The sequence below is a fragment of the Pygocentrus nattereri genome, chromosome 6 (assembly GCF_015220715.1).
Source record: "Pygocentrus nattereri isolate fPygNat1 chromosome 6, fPygNat1.pri, whole genome shotgun sequence".
Classification (NCBI taxonomy): domain Eukaryota; kingdom Metazoa; phylum Chordata; class Actinopteri; order Characiformes; family Serrasalmidae; genus Pygocentrus; species Pygocentrus nattereri.
This window is the reverse complement of record NC_051216.1, coordinates 45,143,841-45,164,129: the sequence shown is the minus strand read 5'-3', so window position 1 is coordinate 45,164,129 and position 20,289 is coordinate 45,143,841. Positions and strand designations below refer to the sequence as shown.

The 20,289-nt window shown below is 44.2% G+C and overlaps 2 protein-coding genes across 4 annotated transcripts in view; one reads left to right on the top strand and one right to left on the bottom strand.

The window, feature by feature from the left end:
• Positions 1-635: 635 nt before the first annotated feature.
• On the bottom strand, positions 636-11,266 carry dbr1 (debranching RNA lariats 1). Its single transcript, XM_017703037.2, has 9 exons — positions 11,188-11,266; positions 9,566-9,944; positions 9,342-9,466; positions 8,191-8,271; positions 8,022-8,107; positions 5,512-5,736; positions 3,847-3,924; positions 3,319-3,464; positions 636-2,998 (listed from the first exon to the last, which is right to left on the bottom strand). The coding sequence occupies exons 2-9, from the start codon at positions 9,760-9,762 to the stop codon at positions 2,224-2,226; spliced, it is 1,713 nt and encodes a 570-aa protein (XP_017558526.1). The 5' UTR covers positions 9,763-9,944; positions 11,188-11,266; the 3' UTR covers positions 636-2,223.
• Positions 11,267-13,503: 2,237 nt separating this feature from the next.
• armc8 (armadillo repeat containing 8) overlaps positions 13,504-20,289 on the top strand; it is a 35,229-nt gene continuing 28,443 nt past the window's right edge. The window contains exons 1-2 of one of the 3 annotated variants that reach the window (XR_005130407.1): positions 13,504-13,699; positions 17,262-17,338. Coding sequence is in view for 1 of the 3 variants with exons in the window: in XM_017703035.2 (XP_017558524.1) it covers positions 13,655-13,699; positions 17,262-17,338 (122 nt within the window). In the remaining 2 variants the exon portion in view is untranslated. Of the gene's footprint in view, positions 13,700-13,723; positions 14,337-17,261; positions 17,339-20,289 lie in introns of those variants that run through there. The other 2 variants (XM_017703035.2, XM_037539539.1) reach the window with 2 other exon arrangements.

Genomic DNA, 20,289 nt, shown 5'->3' with positions numbered 1-20,289 from the left:
CAATTTCAGGCTTAAACACAGACATGGGAACAAAACGCAGCACATGTTGTGTTTTGGATGCTGGTATTCTGGTAAGCCAGCATGACCATGCAGGGTGACCAGCTTAGCCAGGACCAGATCAGAGTAAACCAGCACAGACCAGGTTAGATTAACATAGAATGCATGTACAGGGGCTTCACTAAGGCAACACAGTGCTGCCAACACATGGGAAAAAACCCTGTTAGCATTAGCCAAGGGGTTTGGAGCTAGTTTGTTTAATGGTAGCTAGCGCCACCTAGCTGTTATTCATGATCAGAAATGTTTGCACTTTCGGATTAAGCTACTTTATACAGTCATGTGAAGAAACTGAGCTGGATTATGTGGTAGCATCATTCATATTACCAAGTCCAAAAGTTTATTTTCTCATTACCATATATAGCGTAGCTTTGACTGGTTCTAGATAGCATGTTTTTAGATTGTAATCTTTTAACGCTTCAGTTAAGAGTGGGGTAAAATACACTGCTCCATACTTCGAACTAGTATGCTTATTTATGCTACTCGCTCAACTCAATCATCATATAACTTCAAATGAAAGATCAGGAGCATTTTTCATTTGTTGACAATGACTTGTGGTGGTAAACACAAACACAATGACATCACTGCACAGCGATCGTTGTTCTTTAATATCACTGCAAGCGTATAAACCGAACTGAGCCCCGTCTAAAAAAAGAAAGTAAAAACAACAAAAACTTTCAGGACAGTGTGGAATTTCTTTCTCGAATTAAAAAAACAAACAAACAAACAAACAAACCTGAAAACTTTGTAGTATAAAGATGTAAACAAATGAATCAATGACAACGTTGAGTGAGAAAGCTGATGATGATGTACGAAAGACTACAGGAGCGAATACTTGTGAAGACAAACCGAAAGTATGGCAGGAGAAAAAAATAAACGGTGGCTTTGATGATTATAGTCTAAAACCTTTTATCATCAGTGGGCTTAAGCTAAAGACTTTAAACAGTTAAAGTCGATCATAAATACAAAAACCCTCATTTTAAAAAAATCCTCTGCCGTTTGAGCCTGGAGTCAGAATCAAACACACAGATGATATAAACTCACCACACCGAAAAAAATCATGTTTTGGTCGATAAATTATACTAGCGCTTTTTAAACCGGTCTCCAGGGCTCTAAAGATGATCCACATTTTTAGTCTCAACACACCTGAGGCGAAGCTATAAAACGGTGAAAAGTCAAATTTACACCCAATATTTTCTCCATTAACCTGAACAGAGACAAGTTTAGTGTCTCAAGTTTGCTTTTTGAAGCTGGAGCTATGTGGCTAACGAACGACGACGTTTTTAGGGCAACTGTTTAAAAAAAAAAAAAAACAAACAAATAAAAGACCTCAAGAATGACGTCGGATCTTCTAGAAGAAAATCATAGTAAAAAAAAAATAAATTTCGAGAATAAAGTCTTACAATTAAGACGAGTGTTTTCAGGAAAAGTCGCAATATTGTGGTCAAAGGGTTTGAAAAAGGAAGGCAGGAACTTCCACAAAGAAACACTCAGTCTGCTGGCACATCAGCACCAGAGTGTTACGAGTATAAGACATGGCAGAAGTGGCAGCACAAGAATCGAGTAAAGAACCAGGCGGACTCGGAGGAAACTGTGTTGTTGCGTTCAAGGAGAATCGCAGGCATTGACCGTCTACACGGCTATCGGTGGACACATCTCCGTGCCGTTCGAAGAGGGCATGTAGTTTCACAGGAGACGCTGAGAATGATAAACTGACCGATCCTGAAGGAGAGGAACGCCGGCACGCTTGGTGGAACGCTTGGTGTCTGCCTCGTCGCCCTTACAGCAGCCAAGGCCCGATTGCACTGTAATGGCCCACCTGCAGTTAGCGCACTTTATCCTCCAAATATCCCGAGCTAATTCTGGTAACTTTATGACTTTATTCTCAAAATATTACAACTTAATTCTCATGGTGTTTTATTTAATTTTTTTTTTTTAACAGTGGCCCTAAAATTCCGCTGTACTAATGTAAAAGTCTTTTTAGCTACGTTAGCCTGGTGACTAATAGTGTGAAAATGGTTTAAATTAGAATTTTCTACTTAAGTCCTCCTGAATAACTGACGCAGGTGCTCTGGGACTGTAAACAAAGCAAAAACGTGGACCTGCTGAGTCGCCTTGAGGATCAGATTAAGAACCACTAATTCAAACAGACAGCAATGACATCTATAACTAACTCTCCTCGTCTTCGACCGCTGTGTAGATGCTCTGGTTGCGTCGTTTGATTCTGGGCGTACCTCCTGACGGGCTCTGGGTGCCTTTGGCCTCCCCACTGCAGCGTTTGGGGACTCTAGCTGGGGGGGCACCTCCCTCTTCTTCTGAGCTTGTCTGCGAGAGCCCAGTGGAGGAGGACGGCGTGGAGCCAGATGGTGGAGGAAGCCTGAGAGCCAAAGATGAAGGCAGCAGGTCCTCCGTTTCTGATTCAGTGCGAGGGGGCGGTAGGATAAGCCCGGCAGCGGCCTCTCGTGGGGGGCTGCTGTCCCTGTCACTGTCCCGAGCTCCATCCGGAGCCTCTGGGACCACTGCGTCTGACCCTCTCTCTTCTTCCTCACCTTCTTCTTCATCCCATTCGTCCTCGATGGTGATCTCATCAGGGTTGTAGGAGCTGGAGAGACCCGAGGTGTCGGTGGGATATTCGCTGGGTTCTTCCACACTACCTGTGCTCTGGTTGTCCTCGTCTTCTTCCTCCTCCTCGGTGGCCCCACCCTCCTCCGCTGCAGTGCCCCGCCAACCCTGGCCCGCCAGGACGTACACGTCTGTGAGGCCGAGGGTAGCGCACAGTTCGGTGGTCTGGGGGTTGGTGGAGTAGGAGGGGGCGGTGTTTGGCTGAGGGCGAGTGGGATCATACGGAGGCACCGTCTGGCTGAAATTCTCCGGGATGCTGAGCTCACCATTCAAGTCGCTGACCACCTCCATCATGGCCTCCCCCGAAGCACTGTAGTCCCACCTATACAAAAGGCACAGTGTGGTGGTCCATGTTGTTGTGAACAGTGGTAGGTACCAACAGACTAACAGATGTACTAACAGATAATCTGGATATAATCTGGATATAATCCGATTACTAAAATCAGATCGGCCATAAAATTGCCACAATATCAAGTTTAGCTCAGTTTTGTCCATTTTTGCTAGATTAATATTAGTGTTGTTTTGTTCCAGGCACCCCGTAAAGCATCTTACAGCCCATTTTTTAACACCAGTATATACCTCTCAGTCGGACAGTGTTATTGTTGTAGCAGCAGTCAGACAGATGAACAGTAAGTTCCTCACCTTGTGTGAAGGCCGTTATTCTCCGGGGGGTTCCACATGCTGGGCGAGGGTTTCTGGAGGTGGTCTGTGGCCTTCAAGATGGCCAGCCATTCAGGGTCATACTCCAGCTGTTCAGAGGAGCCGGGTCTGTCCGCCACCTCCACTATCTAGAACATCACAACAGTTTTCTTCCAATGAGAAATTCTTAAAAATGTGCTTTTATTTTGCAACACTCACAGTGTCAAATACAGCCAAATATGGGGGAAACCTGGCATGTTATACTGTACAGCCTGTAATGTGCATCATCCCCAATTCACTGTGAATCTACATTTTGAATGTAAACAGCAGGGGGCGATCTGAAGAAGAATCCCCGAGAAGTACATGCTACAATAAAAGTCCTTGAGCAAGACTTTGTGGTATTTCCACTGGGAACAGAATGTCATTTATATAAAGTAATGCATGCTCTGAAAAACTGCTGTAAACTGTTTTATCATTTAAAATGATGGGTTTATTATTAATATCATCAGTACAATTGGATCAGTGCCTTACCTGAAGGAAGTCTCTATAGGGAAGACACTTGTCTAGAGAGAGGAACTTGGTGGTTTTAGGAGAGGTGTTACCTTTGGCCTGTGGACACACAAACACACAGTCTGTAATCTGCAAAATGTTCATTCAACCTCAATTAAGATGAAGTGTAAGGGACCTTTATTCGCAATCTAACCCATCGGTGCAGTGAAACACCACATACACACACTTGCCCAGAGCGGTGGGCAGCCCTATCCACAGCGCCTGGGGAGCAGTTGGGGGTTAGACGTCTTGCTCAAGAGCACCTCAGTCCTGTACTATCAGCTCAGGGGACCGAACCAGTGACCTTCTGGTTGTAAGGCTAGTTCCTTAACCTCCAGCCTACGACTGCCCCCTAATGCCATCCTAATGCACGCACAACCTGCTTTGCCAGCAGCAACCATCCTGTTCGGGACTCTATGGCTGCTTTTCCACCATCGAGCCAAATGGTTCTCAGGGCCACACTGGGCTGTTCCGCGCTGGTCTAGACTAGTGAGACTGGTTACAGTTTCCGTTTCCATGTGTCGTACTGCTTAATCAGAACGAGAAAATACCCAAGGAAACTACACAAACCAAACAGGCCATCAGCAACATGCATGCCACCCACCACAAACACGTTTAAGATTTGGTCTGTTACTCCAACTCTGATCTCTCAGCTGTTCTCATCTTGTTTATCATTTACATTTACAGCATTTGGCTGACGCTCTTATCCAGAGCGACTTACAATTTGATTATTTTTACACAGGTAGGCGGAGGTGGCGTTAGGAGTCTTGCCCAAGGACTCTTATTGGTATAGTGTAGGGTATTTGCCAAGGTGGGGATTGAACCCCAGTCTACAGCATAGAAGGCAGAGGTGTTACCCACTACACTAACCAACCACCATCTAAACAGGGGGTATTAGAGCTTGAGTTACGGAAACACACTGTACTGCGGTGGGGTTCGCCTGTAGCCGGTTAACCTCTCCTGCTCGTGGGTATATTTTGGTTTGTCCATCTGAATTTACGTGACCAAATCGTACGGCACATTATTCAGTAACTGCACGAAATAGATGTACATTTTATTATTTATTTATTCTTTGTTGTAAAAGCTCCTTGAATGAACAGAACATGTGTGTTATGATCCACACATATCACTATACGCTTACAATTTACTGCTGAAAGCCAAAAATCTCAGACGCTCTTTGTGTTATTTTATAAAAGTGATGTTTACAGAGCAGATCACTGAAGAGACGCCGTCTCTTAAACTCCTATAATTCGAGTTAAACTCCTATAATTCGAGTCTAAAAGCTCTTAAAAATGTAACAGCGGTGTTAAAACGTTTCATGCTGTTCTGTGTTCAGGAAATGACTGCATTCTTTTATAAGCATCTATAAACTATGATTTTGCTCAAATGCTCCATATCAACCCATTCAGGTTGGACTCGCTCGGGAGCGCCCTCTAGTGTTTGAGAAACCCTGAAGACATTACAGAGCGGTAATTCTCCTCTGCTGTGGCCCCGAGTTTGGTTAGCTAACCGTGCCAAAAAAAAAAAAAGGCTGAGCCTGGTTTTTAGGCGTTCTGGGTCGAACCGTGTCCGTGTCCTCTCCGTGGTCAGAACCGGAAAAGAGGCCCATCAGTGTGACTGAACTCCTCCATACGGGAGCTGCTGTACCTCATGCTGCATCAGGGCGGCGAATTTGACGTGCAGATGTGCAGAGAACCAGTAGCTGGGCTGCAGGTGTTGGAGCAGGTCAGCGGCAGCTGGGCTGCCCAGAGTGCTGGACTCCACTTCCTCACGCAAGAACCGCTTCTTCCGTAGCAGCTCGTCTGTGCTGCCGTAGTGGTAGATGCCCCGTGGCCAGTCGTGGGTCATAAACACGTCCATGGGCATCCGGATCTGCGACGGTGTGAGGGAAAGGAACATGTTAGACATACACACTACTAAAAAAAGTGGGTTCTTTAAGGGTTTTTTGTTAAAGTAAAGAAAATGGTACTGTAAAGAAGAGCACTCACTGATTAAAGGGTTCTTCAGAAAGCACTCCAGATGCTTTCATATTAAACTTTTTTGTAAAGGGTTCTATACAGCACCCAGTAAGGTTCTTTTACAGTTATGGTGTCAAGCTTGTAACAATAGAAGAACCCTTTTCAAAAAGGTTCTACACTGAACCATCTACAGCATATTCGCCATCAATCTGAAGAACTCTTTGATGATGCAAAGAACCCTTTAACCATGCAAAGGGTTCTCGAAACGTTCATGATTCTTCATAGGAACATTTTCTTTACTAAAGAGCCCTCGAAGAACCTTTTTTTTCAAGAGTGTAAAACAAGGAGAACGAAGGAAGGACGGGTTATTTGAATACGACGCTACCAAAGTTTAGTAATGTTTACCTAATCAGGGGTTTGAATTTGCATGTGCAGCTTGGAGTAAATGAATAAACCAGGGCGATGACGATGTTCATCGTTACTGTGATGAATTACATCACAATGTGTTTTTCTGATCGTCAGCACTCCTAAAACATCATGTTTGTGCTTAATTAGTACTATTTATTTACATTTTAAATAGATATATTTCCAAAAGTATTCGCTCGTCTGGCCTCACACACATATGAACTTGAGCGACATCCCATTCTTAATCCATAGGGTTTAATATGACGTCGGTCCACCCTTTGCAGCTATAACAGCTTCAGCTCTTCTGGGAAGGCTTTCCACAAGGGTTTAGGAGTTTGTTTATGGGAATTTTTGACCGTTCTTCAAGAAGCGCATTTGTGAGGTCAGACACTGATGTTGGACGAGAAGGCCTGGCTCACAGTCTCCGCTCTAATTAATCCCAAAGGTGTTCTATCAGGTTGAGGTCAGGACTCTGTGCAAGCCAGTCGAGTTCTTCCACACCAAATTGGCTCATCCGTGTCTTTATGGACCTGCTTTGTGCACTGGTGGGCAGTCATGTTGGAACAGGAAGGGGCCGTCCCCAAACTGTTCCCACAAAGCTGGGAGCATGAAATTGTCCAAGATCTCTTCTGAGAAGTTACTCCAGAGAACTCGTCTCCGCTGCTCTAGAGTCCAGTGGTGGCGCTTTACACCACTGCATTCCACGCTTTGCATTGCGCTTGGTGATGTAAGGCTTGGATGCAGCTGCTCGGCCATGGAAACCCATTCCATGAAGCTCTCTACGCTGTTCTTGAGCTGATCTGAAGGCCACATGAAGTTTGGAGGTCTGTAGTGATTGACTCTGCAGAAAGTCGGTGACCTCTGCACACTATGCCCCTCAGCATCCGCTGACCGCTCTGTCATTTTACGTGGCCGAGCACTTCGTGGCTGAGCTGCTGTCGTTCCCAATCGCTTCCACTTTGTTATAATCCCACTGACAGTGGACTGTGGAATATTTAGTAGTGAGGAAATTTCACGACTGGACTTGCTGCACAGGTGGCGTCCGATCACAGTACCACGCTGGAATTCACTGAGCTCCTGAGAGCGACCCATTCTTTCACTAATGTCTGTAGAAACAGTCTGCAGGCCTAGGAGCTCGGCTTTATACACCTGTGGCCATGGAAGTGACTGGAACACCTGGATTCAGTGATTTGGACGGGGGAGTGAAGACTTTTGGCAATACAGTGTAGAAATTTTTACATTTACATTTTTAAATGTGTCCCTTAAGCAATTAAATTAAGATAAATATTTAAGATGGTTTATGTCAGTGGTCACTGGTCTTAAGTATCATTTAAGAATTTAACAGCACAAATACTAATAAATCAGAATTTTATTTTTTTTAATCTATTCAAAGACTTTATCACGGGACCTGCAGGAACTCTTGTAAAGCTACTCTCCATGAGAGATAGGGAGGGTGGAAGGGGATAGTAAAACATGATATTACTGGTGAATATTATGTTTCCCCACTCGTTGGTACATGGTGATAAAATGAAAGAGCAGAAAACGTTTTCTAGTTAAAATAAAAGTTATATTATATTTTGAGGGAAGACTTTTAAATGGCACGAATGGCATGTTCATCGTTCGACAAGGTAAGTTTGCATGTATGAATATGATCCGGAACATGAAACAGCAAGTTAAACAGGTCAATTCTGAGTTCAGGTTGATTTCCAGTCAGTAAGTGTAACTTATCACCAAGGATTTCTTTATCTATACATTCAGATTTCCTTCTGGAGTGTCGCTCTCAGCCAGACTTACCTGTTTCAGTTTGAAAACATCGCTGTTCCTGACGTGGTAGACGCTGCGCAGGGTCTCTGGGTTGTATGGTGGGAACTCATAGTGTCCTGAAAACAGAGAGATTTAATGTGTGCTCCTTCGTTTTTGGGTTCATATCCAAAGACACGCGGAGGTTCTTCTCAGCCCTCACCTTTCCTGTAATCGTGGGATTTGAAAATTCCAGACAGGCCGCCAATCCTTACGCCTTTGTAGCGAACAACGCCAGCATAGCCTGCAAACACAGGGCAAGTCAACTCTGCACCCTGGGGTCCGAGCTTGACCAATACATCCGTATAACATCAGCTGATACGGAGACGACTTTGACAGTGTTATTTTAATTTGCAGCCCTTTTCATAATCATAATTAAAGGGGATGGACTGGACCCTAACACGGGGTTGAAGGCTGCTGCTAAATCTGTATGAAAGTGTCGTATCACAACCATCAAACGTAGCACTGCATTTGATTTATTTTATTTAAATATTTAACGTTTTCTGTCACGAATTTAAAATGCCTCAGAATTCTAATTTGTAATTCTTTTTTTTTTATTAAAAAAAATTTTTTAATTGGAAAATATTTTTCACCAAAAAAAAAAAAAAGAAAAAAAAAAGACGACCACCATCGAACAATTTGATATTAAATTGTTTTATTTGTAATTAGAATAAACTGTTTACATGCTTATTTTACCCACACAAGCAATTAAAAAAACGTATATTCAAAATTACAGTTACTGAAATATTGAAACTTCTATACTTTTAAAATCACATCAGTATTCGTCACAGAAGCTTCAGTCAGGGTCTACCTTAAATTCATGATTATGAATTATTACCATATCATAATGAATAACTATCATAATTAGTAACCATCATAGCTTATCAGTATTATGAACTATTACCTTATCATAATGAACAACTGTCACAATTAGTTATCATAATTAATAATCATTGTAACATCAGTTGTATGAACTATTACCTGATCATAATTTAGAATAATCATAATTAATAACCATTGTAACTTATCAGTATTATGAAATATTACCTTATCATAATGAATAACTATCATAATTAGTTATCATAATTAATAATCATTTTAACTCATCAGTTGTATGAACTATTACCTTATAAGGAATAACTATCATAATTAGTAACAATCATAATTAGTAATAACTAACTTACCAGTATTATGAACCATTACCTTATGATAATTAGTAATCATCATAATTAGTAATCATCATAATTAGTAATTTACCAGTATTATGAACTAACTATTCAAATAGACGAGTGCTCACAATACATGAAGTCTTACCTAAGTAGTATATATTGGGGGCCACCCAGCCTCCATAAGGAAGCTCTTGCAGATGGTTAGAAGCTTCATGGTTTCCACCGATGAAGATGGTGAGGACGGGAGCTTTCTTCTCTCCAGAGTAGTACCTACCACAACCCAGAGAACAACAGATCAGAACAAGGTCTAAAAACTGAGCTACAGTCTAAACAGCCTCAACAGTCGCAGTAGGTCATCTTACTCCTTACTTGTAAAACGTCTGCATCTGCCGATACTTCGCAGGCACGGCCATACATTTCATGTCTCCCTCGTTCCGCACAGCCTGGAAGTCCCCGCAGCATAACAGCAGGTCCACCTTAACGTCCTCCTTGCGCTCCAGGTAGCCAATGGTCTCGTATATCTTGTCCAGTTCGCCATGGCAGCAGCCTTCTACGGCTATTTTCATATCCGGACGTGTTGAAGCTCAAGTTCTGCTTATGAAACTAAAAATCCAGCCAGCGAGGTGAGGAACTCAGCCAGCCAGCTGCGAGAAGCCTTCTCTGGATATCTCCTTAATAGATTCAAGAACTCGGGGCGGCGCATATCCAGCACAACCGCTGCGGTCCTACAGTGCACCTGCTGACGTGACTGTGGAAGAAGTTAATGTTAAAGGAAAAACCAACACTGTACGTCAAAAAGCATCTTCCAGAAGACTTTAAACTCCCTGTTAACACATCTGACTTCAGAACAAACAGAAGTCTGTAAACATCTGGACATGTGGTACATTAACACCGTGAACCTTAAATGGGAATTCCAGGGATTCTTCGACATTTCGGGATAATTCAGTCCTTGAGAGTCATCCAGTGGTTCACCGTGAAACGGTTCATTTGTAGAGAAACTTACAGATTCCTTTACTGTGTGGTGAACCAGGCAGGAGTTTCTCAAAGCCCAAAGCCAAGCCTGCTCAATAGAAAGAGATCTGAGGGCTATTCCTAGTGGACAATCCCCGTCTTTGGGCTTTAATTATCTGGCTAACTAAATATGTCCCTGGGCTTTACGACGTCTGCAACCGAAACGTAGCCTTTTTATTCACTAACCACAACCACCAGTGAACCTACACGTCTTCTGAGCGTTGAGATGTGATGTTGATGGTAAAATAGTAAGAAATCTGATCAAATAAGTTTTCTTTGGGGACTATTTTGCACCACATCACCCTGCATGTAAGCCTCCATGCATGGATGAAAACAGTAACACGTTTTAAGCCAGATATTTATCACAAAACACGTATCAGACCAGGTCATGTAGGTTAGTAAGTTTCAGTGAGGGAGCTTTTAGAGGGGGACGTCTGGTTCCTATCACCACCACTGTGAACAGTTTTGACTCGGTATGTTTCTCTAGAAGCGGAGCGTTTCACACCAAACCGCTCTGAACGACTCTGTTTACATTTCAATCATTTAATCATGAGGAATTTTTGGGAAATGGGTAGAGGTCCGCTTTAAGACGTTAGTTCTGTCTCTTCAGCAATAGTAGCATCAAAATGCGCGCTCAATAAATGTAAATGTCCAACTCTTTCGCGTCTAACTGGAAGACAAAGTGTCCACCGGCTGGCTGAACGACACGTCCGAGGCTGAAGCGGACTTCTTTTTCCAATTTTCCGTTCCACCTTAAATGGTGCCGCGGTTACAGTTACAGCTTCGGGCGCCAGAGCGAGGCTGCAGCGCTATTTAAGGTGGAACGGAAAATTCGAAACTCGAGCTGGAAAAACAAGAAGGCAGCTGTAGCTTTACGGGCCCGGTAGGTTACACAACCCGCTAAATACTGATAGTACACGCCACAGGAACATCACCGGCGCTACAAAACTAGAAATAAAACCCGGCTTCTCGCTTCTTACCCGCGTTTAAAGAGCCGTGCGAATACCCTCTCGCTCTCAGCTCCACTCAGCCTCCATGCACGCAAACGGCACGCATGCGCATCCGCTCCGTTTCGGTAGGTAAATTCATTTTCGCCACCCGCAGGCACTTTCCACCGCGATCATTTTGGAATAATAATAATAATAATAATAATAATAATACATTGTTTACTAACTGAATAATTTACTCATGTGTGATCACTAAAACATCCTGTTAATTATAAGAGGTTTTTTACCCCACTGAGTGCATAAACGTGGAAACTCAAGTAGTATTTTTCATTTTCTTCTATAAAAATATGTGTTTTTTCACACAAACAGCGCTATGAGCTCCGCTGGTGACATCATGTAGAAATAAAAAATAATGCGCGGCCACGGCTTATTAACGCGTGGCAATGAGATGACTAAGTCGTGGCCATGACTCAGTAAAGCGTGGGAACGAGATCCTAATCAATCAATCAATCAAAAAAAAAAGATAAAAATAGATAAAATTAATAATAAAAATAAAACTTGAGGTTTCATTGATAAGAGATTAAGATCAAAAGAAGATAAGAGATCAATCAAATAAAAATATATAACTACAATAATAAGAAGAATAGAAACTAATTAAAATAAGTTAAAAAGTAATAAAGAACTAAGAGAAGAACTAAAACAAGAAATAGAAGTTAAGAATAAATAAGATTTAATAAAACAAGTGGTTAGATATTAAAAGTTTAAAATGACTGAGTGACGCCAGTGAGCCGAGTTTTAGTGTGTCCTGTAATGAATTCCAGCTGGTGCTGGAACTAAAAGCAGATTTTCCCAGTTCAGTAAAAACTCTTGGTTGGAACGAGACCCTAATGCGTGGCCACGACTTAGTAAGGCGTGGGAATGAGATCCTAATGCGTGGCCCGGACTTAGTAAGGCGTGGGAATGAGATCCTAATGCATGGCCCGGACTTAGTAAGGCGTGGGAATGAGATGACTAAGTCGAGGCCACGACTCAGTAAAGCGTGGGAATGAGATCCTCGTTCCCACGTGTCAATAAGGCGTGGCCACACATTAGGATCTCATTCCCACATGTTAATAAGGTGTGGTCACGCATTGATTTTATCTATACGGGATGTCATCAGCAGGGCTCCGCAGGGGAAATGCTCCACGAGGGCAGATTTCACGGCGTTATTTCACTGCAGGAAACCAATTAAGAGGCAGTTCATTAGCGAAACGAGGACTTTTAAAAGCATCAGCGCTGGGCTTGGAGGATTAATCGTTACCAAGCTGTGAGTAGACAGCTGTAGGCGGGGTTTAGTTAAAGCTGTGCTGTGATTGGTTTATTTTGAAAGTGCACTCCATTCCTGAGGGCCACATCTTATATTCTTCTAGTATTTAATGTTTTCCTGACATCTACTGGTGACGTTTGTGTGGGTTTATGTAACAAAGCAGTCATAACTCATTTATACACAGCCGTTTTTCAACCCCACTTTATCCCTTAGACTAGAAGCTAATTTATGTAAATATCCTCTGTTCTGATTGGCTGCCCTGCATTGCGCCTCATTCAAAAAGCACTCCTTATAACTTCAGCATGAATGGGCGGGGCCAAACTGCTGTAGATCGCATAGGTAAGGCGGGTCTGTGGAGAAGTGTTGGTGTTTGTGACGTCACAAATACAGTAAAATATTTTGCAGCGTAGTTTGTTTATAAGTTTTAATAAACAAGGTTTAAATCCTACATTGAACAGTTTTACTTTAAAAATAAAAATAAAAAAAGACAAAAAAAGTTGTTTTTCTAAGATATGGGCCCTTTATGGAAAATATAGTTTACCTAAGGTGACATGGTGATTATTTTTTTTAATAAGGCGTGGCCACAAATTGATATACTGAGACTACCAGTTACTATATTGAGGCTACAAATGACTATTTTCTCTCCACAATTTACTATACTGCAGTCACAAGTTACTATGAGGTCATGAGTTACTATACTGAGGTCACAAATTACTATTTTAAGGCCACACTTTACTGCACTGAAGCCACGACTTGCTATATTGAGGCCACAAATTAATATACTGAGACTACGAATTACTATATTAAGGCCACAGATGAATAAATTTACTATTTTGAGGCCATGAGTTCTGATAAACTGTAGCTGAGGCCTCAATATGATCATTTGGAGTCACTATATATTACTTCGTGTCTTCAATGTATTAATTTGTGGCCTCAATTTATCAATTCGCGGCCGCGCCATATCTAAAATAATCACGGGGGCTCCGTAGGAGTGTAGTGGAGTGAGTGTAAGTCTCTTTTAAAAGCCCCGACGCCTGATTAACGGACTCTAGTACAGCAGTGAGGCCCGTGTGTCCGCCGCTGACCCTTAGCGGCCGGGTGTGTGAAACGCTGCCTGACTGTGAAGGTCGGCTGGCGGTGCTGGGAAGTGTGGAAAGTGCCGCTCGTGTTCTCCGGCTGCTCGGACACAGAGAGATGGCGTGTCTGCTGGAGGCCCCGCTGCGCATCAGCGTGCTGTCCGTGAGTCCGAGCCGCAAATTCTCACACCAAACCCGCTCCCTTCTGCGCGCTCCGTGTCGGACCGCAGCCACCGGGAGCCTTTTAACCGGGTGCAGTGTTCTGGGCCGAGCTGAACTGAGTGGCTTTTTGCGAGGCGGCGTGTTTGGAGCGGGTCTCTGGCGGTCGTTCAGCCGGAGTTAACTCGCCCACCGGCGGCGCACAAAACCTGGGAGAGCCGGGTCAGCCGAGCGGCGCAGCCCGGCGCCCCGCCCCGTGAAAAAGCCCCTTTCTCAGTCTGTGGACCGAGTACGACGCTTATTTACGTGGTTCCAGACGTGGAGCCAGCCGTCTAGCCTTCCCGCTTTAGCAGCAATGAAGTTGGGTCAACGAAGCTCAAGTCAGTTTGAACTTCGCCGTTCCACCTTAAACGGCGCAGCAGTTACCTTCAGCGGGTTGAGGCCTCGAGGCTTCAGAATGGAACCGCTGCACCGTTTAAGGTGGAACGGGGGAATTCGAATAGGAAGCCAACTTTAGCCTCGTAGTTGGGTCACTTCATGGATCGCCGATTAGCGGTGTAGCCGCTCGGCTGGCCGATAAATGAACTGAACAGCCCGGGGACCTGAAACGTTTTCAGCTGCCAAGATTTCGGCTTTGAGTCGTATGTTTTATTTATAGTTATGTCGCTGTCGTGTAGTTATATTTGCAGAGAGCCTAAGCTAAACTAGCTAACTCCGACTGAATCCGGTTCGCCTATGTCAGGCTAGCTTAGCATAGCATGCTAACTGGAGCTAGCCGCTGGAAACGCCCCCGTCCAGTCGGTTTCTTCAAGAAGTCCAGCCGAGTTAACGCAGACTGGCCCTTTAGACCCTTCATGAGAGCGAAAAGCGTCTGTTTCACTTCATGTTCTCGACCGAGCTCCTCCTCGTTTCTCTTTTCGGGCTTGTTTTTCCGCTGCTGCTCCGTGAGGTTTGACAGTTGAGGCGAGCTGCACCATCGCTCTGATTTCTTGACACCTGTTAAAGGGGAACTCCACAGATTCTTCAGAAACCCTGCATAATTCAGTGGCTGAGCTGTGAACAGTCTTTCGGAGCGGTTTGGTGTGAAACGCTCCGTTTCTAGAGAAACCTGCAAAGTCAGGCTCGTTCACAGTGGTGGTGATGGGAACCAGACGTCCGCCTCTGACAGGCCCCTCACAGAAAGCTGTGGTATATGTGCTGCCTGACGTCTGACGCGTGGGTCTGTGGCATTTCGTTGAAGTTAATATGGGTTTCAGTCCATACAGAAGAGTTCGCCGTAGGTTTCGGATAGTAAGTGAAGTGGCTAGATTTGTGTTGTAGACATCATGTCCCCTGGTTCCCATCACCACCACTGTAATCCGAGGCTTGTTAGTCTCTCTACAGTCAGGCCTCTCCGAGTGGCTCTGTTTACATCTCACCAAATGAATTCTGCTGCTGAATCAATTCCTTCAAATCACAAACTGCATCTGCAGTGTGCTCAGAAAAGCATATTGTGATGTATCTTGACAGCAATAAAATACGGGTTGATCCGTGACTCAATATTTAGGAATAACTTTTACTTTCGAAAACTAGGAAAAGGAATTACTAGGGCCCCGTTTTAAAAATACTATAAATAACCGTGAATATAGTGATTTGTGTTGATCTCCACGGCGCTTTAAGCACAGATGATATCAGAAAAGCATGTCGTGATGCCGCATTGTGAACCTATAGGTGCAACAGTACCCATTCGGTTTGAGTTATGTTGTGAAAATGTCTGTTTTAAATATTTTACCTGGTAAAAAAGGTCCTGATTCAACAGAGCTGTGATTAAATGCTGCACGTGTTGATTTGGCTCAGATTAATCGAACTTTAACTAGAACTTATCAGTGCCTTCCGCACCAGCCCTCTGACTGAATGAGCCTAATATTGTGACACATTTCAGGCGTCGTCATATCATGAAGTTTAATTCTGAGTCTTCGGCTGTTTGGCTGTTCACAGCTTGCTGAGGTGGCTCGCCGTGCAGCGTTGTCTAAAGGTGACACAGTCCCGGCGCCAGTGGAGGGTTTAGTTTGTTTTGACTGGTGTCATGTGACTTTCTCAGCTCTCATGCCGTCATGTGACTCTCATACACCAACCGTTTTCCTTTGACGGCACACAACATCCCAAACTCTACCTTCTTGACCTTATTGAAGCCTTTTTGTCCACATAGTGGCACTGTGGGGCTTGTGGAAACACCTTAAAAGGCCCATATCCGGCAGGGATGTGCTGTGCATCCTATACTATATTTCCAACTAAGGGGTCGAGCCCAACTCCTGAAAAACACCCCCACACCATGATCCCACTCCACCAAACTTTACACTCGGCACAATGCAGTCAGACAAGTACCGTCTCCAGGCAACTGCCAAACCCAGATTCGTCCATCAGTTTGCCAGACGGAGAAGCGTGATTGGTCACTCCAGAGAACACGTCTCCACTGCTCTAGAGTCCAGTGGCGGCGCTTTACACCACTGCATTCCACGCTTTGCGTTGCGCTTGGTGATGTAAGGCTTGGATGCAGCTGCTCGGCCATGGAAACCCATTCCATGAAGCTCTCTACGCTGTTCTTGAGCTGATCTGAAGGCCACATGAAGTTTGGAGGTCTGTAGTGAGTGACTCTGCAGAAAGTTGGTGACCTCTGCGCCCTATGCCCCTCAGCATCCGCTGACCGCTCTGTCATTTTACGTGACCGACCACTTCGTGGCTGAGTTGCTGTCGTTCCCAATCACTTCCACTCTGTTGTAATCCCACTGACAGTTGACTGTGGAATATTTAGTAGTGAGGAAATTTCACGACTGGACTTGCTGCACAGGTGGCGTCCGATCACGGCACCACGCTGGAATTCACTGAGCTCCTGAGAGCGACCCATTCTTTCACTAATGTCTGTAGAAGCAGTCTGCAGGCCTAGGGGCTCGGCTTTATACACCTGTGGCCATGGAAGTGACTGGAACACCTGAATTCAGTGATTCGGATGGATGAGTGAATACTTTTGGAAATCTGGTGTATTTGGGTGGCTGGTCACTTTTGACTCACCCTGTATATGAACTGTGTGGATTGGGAAGTGAATGTTTTGAAAATCCCGATCAAACTAACGATGTTCACAGTATGTTTCTTTCATGATTTGGGCCTTTAGATTAATGTGACACGCTTAGATGAACTTGCCCTCAGGCCTGTAGGTGCTGGTTACGTGTGATGGGTCAGCGTGTCTGGGGTGGAAACTCGAGCCCTAAATATTGCTCTTGGTGTTCATGCCACCGTGCTTATGTGATGAGAAGCTGGGGGGAGTTACTCCTCGGCCATGCAGAGGGGTCATTTCCCTTTGCAAGTCCTTCTGGAAGCTTCTGGGCCCACCCGTAACCATATGTAAACAAACTTATCATGTATCCAGTCCTTGCCTCGTGTGTGTGAAAGCTTTAGATGGCTGGACTGTTGGCTGACCCACAGGGGTCTGGCAGCATTTTCCCACTAGTGTGGGGTCTGTGGTCTGTTCAGTGCTGTTTTCTGGGTGTGAACTTTGCTCATATGGATGTTTTTTGTCCCTCATCATGCAGGAAGTCACAGCCACCAGTCGCCATTATGTTGACCGGCTCTTCGACCCTGACCCACAGAAAGTCCTGCAGGGAGTCATGTGAGTATGCGGTTTGTGTGTTTGATCTATTTGCCTGTATATCATTTTGTTGACGTTGAGGTTTGGATTTGTCCGCAGTCCACAGCCAATATTTAACCTCTTCAACTCCTCGGGACCACCGGTGGCTCCAAAACGCGCTTCGTCATGTTCTTCATAACGTTCATATTCCATAAGCTCCGTTCAGAAGCTGGGCGTCGTGTGAGGCTGTAGCTCTTCTCTCCAGTCTAATAGACGGTGATGTCATTTTAAACCCTTATAATAAAAGAAGCTGAACTTTGTTTTTCTACTGAAAGTCGACCCGTTTTTCCCCAAATCTGGTCTCTAAACTATAAACAGACGGCGTCTCTTCAGTGATCTGCTCTGGAAACATCACTTTTAGAGAACAACACAAAGAGCATCTGAGATTTTTGGCTTTCAGCAGTAAATTGTAAGCGTATAGTGATATGTGGAGATCATAAAACACACGTTCTGTTCATTTGAGGAGCTTTTACAGCAAATAATAAATAAATAATAAAATGTACATTTATTTCATGCAGTTACTGAATAATTTGCCCTACGATTTGGTTGCGTAAATTCAGATGGACAAACCAAAATATACCCTGGAGACTAAGAGGTTAAGTATAAAAATATTGTTATAGTTTTGTGAATCCAGGCGCTTCTGTAGGGGAACTAAACATTTATCAATCCAGCTACGAGCTTTTCACCAGTAGCATGAAGCTGCAGCTCTGCATGCTGGACACGGAGAGTCCATGTGGTCTTACGAGACTCCAGGCGGTTCCAGGCGACGGTATCAATTTCAAAACTAATTCCACACATTGCGCAAGTTCAGCTGTAGGGTAAATGCTTACCGAGTTCAGTTTTACGCACATCAAGACAAGCTGCTCTACGCAGAGGAGTTCTGACTTGTTCTTCTGTGAGTTTATCGGCTGGTTGTAAAGCAGAAATTCGATTACTGTCTGACTCCTGTAGACCTGGAGTTTCCTATTATCTGGTTAGTGAAGTGCATGTAAACTTGTTTACCAAGGTGGTTGGTGAGGTGCTGCTAAGCCGTTGCTATGGTATCCTAGGTGCTTCCTAAGGATTTTTTCAGCTGATGCTATGGTATCCTGAATGGTTGCTAAGGAGTTGCTAGGCTGTTGGCATGGCATCCTAAGTAGTTGCTGAGGTGTTGCTAGGCTGTTGCTATGGTATCCAATGTGCTTGCTAAGGAGTTCCTAGGCCGTTGCTATGGTATCCTAGGTGCTTCCTAAGGATTTTTTCAGCTGATGCTATGGTATCCTGAATGGTTGCTACGGTGTTGCTAGGCTGTTGGCATGGCATCCTAAGTAGTTGCTGAGGTGTTGCTAGGCTGTTGCTATGGTATCCTAGGTGCTTCCTAAGGAATTTTTTGGCTGATGTTATGGTATCCTGAATGGTTGCTAAGGAGTTGCTAGGCTGTTGGCATGGCATCCTAAGTAGTTGCTGAGGTGTTGCTAGGCTGTTGCTATGGTATCCTAGGTGCTTGCTAAGGAGTTCCTAGGCCGTTGCTATGGTATCCTAGGTGCTTCCTAAGGATTTTTTCAGCTGATGCTATGGTATCCTGAATGGTTGCTAAGGTGTTGCTAGGCTGTTGGCATGGCATCCTAAGTAGTTGCTGAGGTGTTGCTAGGCTGTTGCTATGGTATCCTAGGTGCTTCCTAAGGAATTTTTTGGCTGATGCTATGGTATCCTGAATGGTTGCTAAGGTGTTGCTAGGCTGTTGTTATTACCTCTGGTGATTCTAGCAGCACTGCTGTGTCTGATCCACCCGTACCAGCGCAACACACACTAACACACCACCACCATGTCAGTGTTACTGCAGTGCGGAGAATGATCCACCACCCAAATAGTACCTGCTCTGTGAGGGTCCATGAGGGTCCTGACCACTGAAGAACAGGGTAACAGAGTATCAGAGAAACAGATGGACTACAGTCTGTAACTGTAGAACTACAGAGTGCAGCTATACAGTAAGTGGAGCTGATAAAGTGGACAATGAGTGTAGAAACGAGGAGGTTGTCGTGATGTTGTGCCTGATCGGTGTGCTTGTGTGAGTGTAAATGTGTGTGTTGATGGTGTTGGTGTCTCTGTGGTCAGGGCTCCCATCTTTTCGTCTTTATTTTTAACTCCAAGCTCTGGTTACGGCTAACCGACTGCTCACCAGACGGCTCCAGCAGTGCTTTTCCACTGGCGTAGCTGCTTCTCACAGAGCTGGCAGCGCCTGAGCTGCTCACGTCTGTATGAGATTTGCATGGCCTTGCCCTTTCACACGCAGGCCTGCAGTCCGACGGTCAGCAGCAGCGTTTACGACTAGACCTATTCTAAAGATGTTTGTGTGGAAGGGTGGAACCGGTTCCTCTGAGGAGATCACTTCAATCTTATCTCGTTTGCCAGATGGGCGTGTCAGTCTGACCTGTTGTAAATGAAAGGTAAACATAGATTGGATCCGTTTTATCAGGCTTCTCGGACCTGGATTCAGGTTCTGCCATCAGTTCTAGGCTGTTCACGCTCTGTCAACATCAGACTGCAAGGTCTGTTCGGGAGCTCCAGTGGGTGCCACGCCCCCCTGTGAACAATATAGTAATGAGAAACGTGTCCAGAAGTTTGTAGACACCTGCTTGTCCAGTGTTTCTGCTGAAATGAATGGTATTAATAGGGAGTGTGTTCTCCTTTACTGCAGTAACAGCTACTTCTTACCTGGAAAGGCTTTACTCTAAATGTTGGAACATGCGTGGGAAGCAGAACATCTTGCTGCAGTGATTAGAAGTTCAGCTTGCTAGTTTGTTTAATTGTGAAAAATACCAATTAATTAATTTCTTAATAAAAAGATTACTGTAATTTTAATGAATTAGAAAAATGCTTGAATTATGATTATAATCATTAGTATTATTATACATTTATTAACTTGTTATAATTTTTTTGTATGTTGTTTTGTA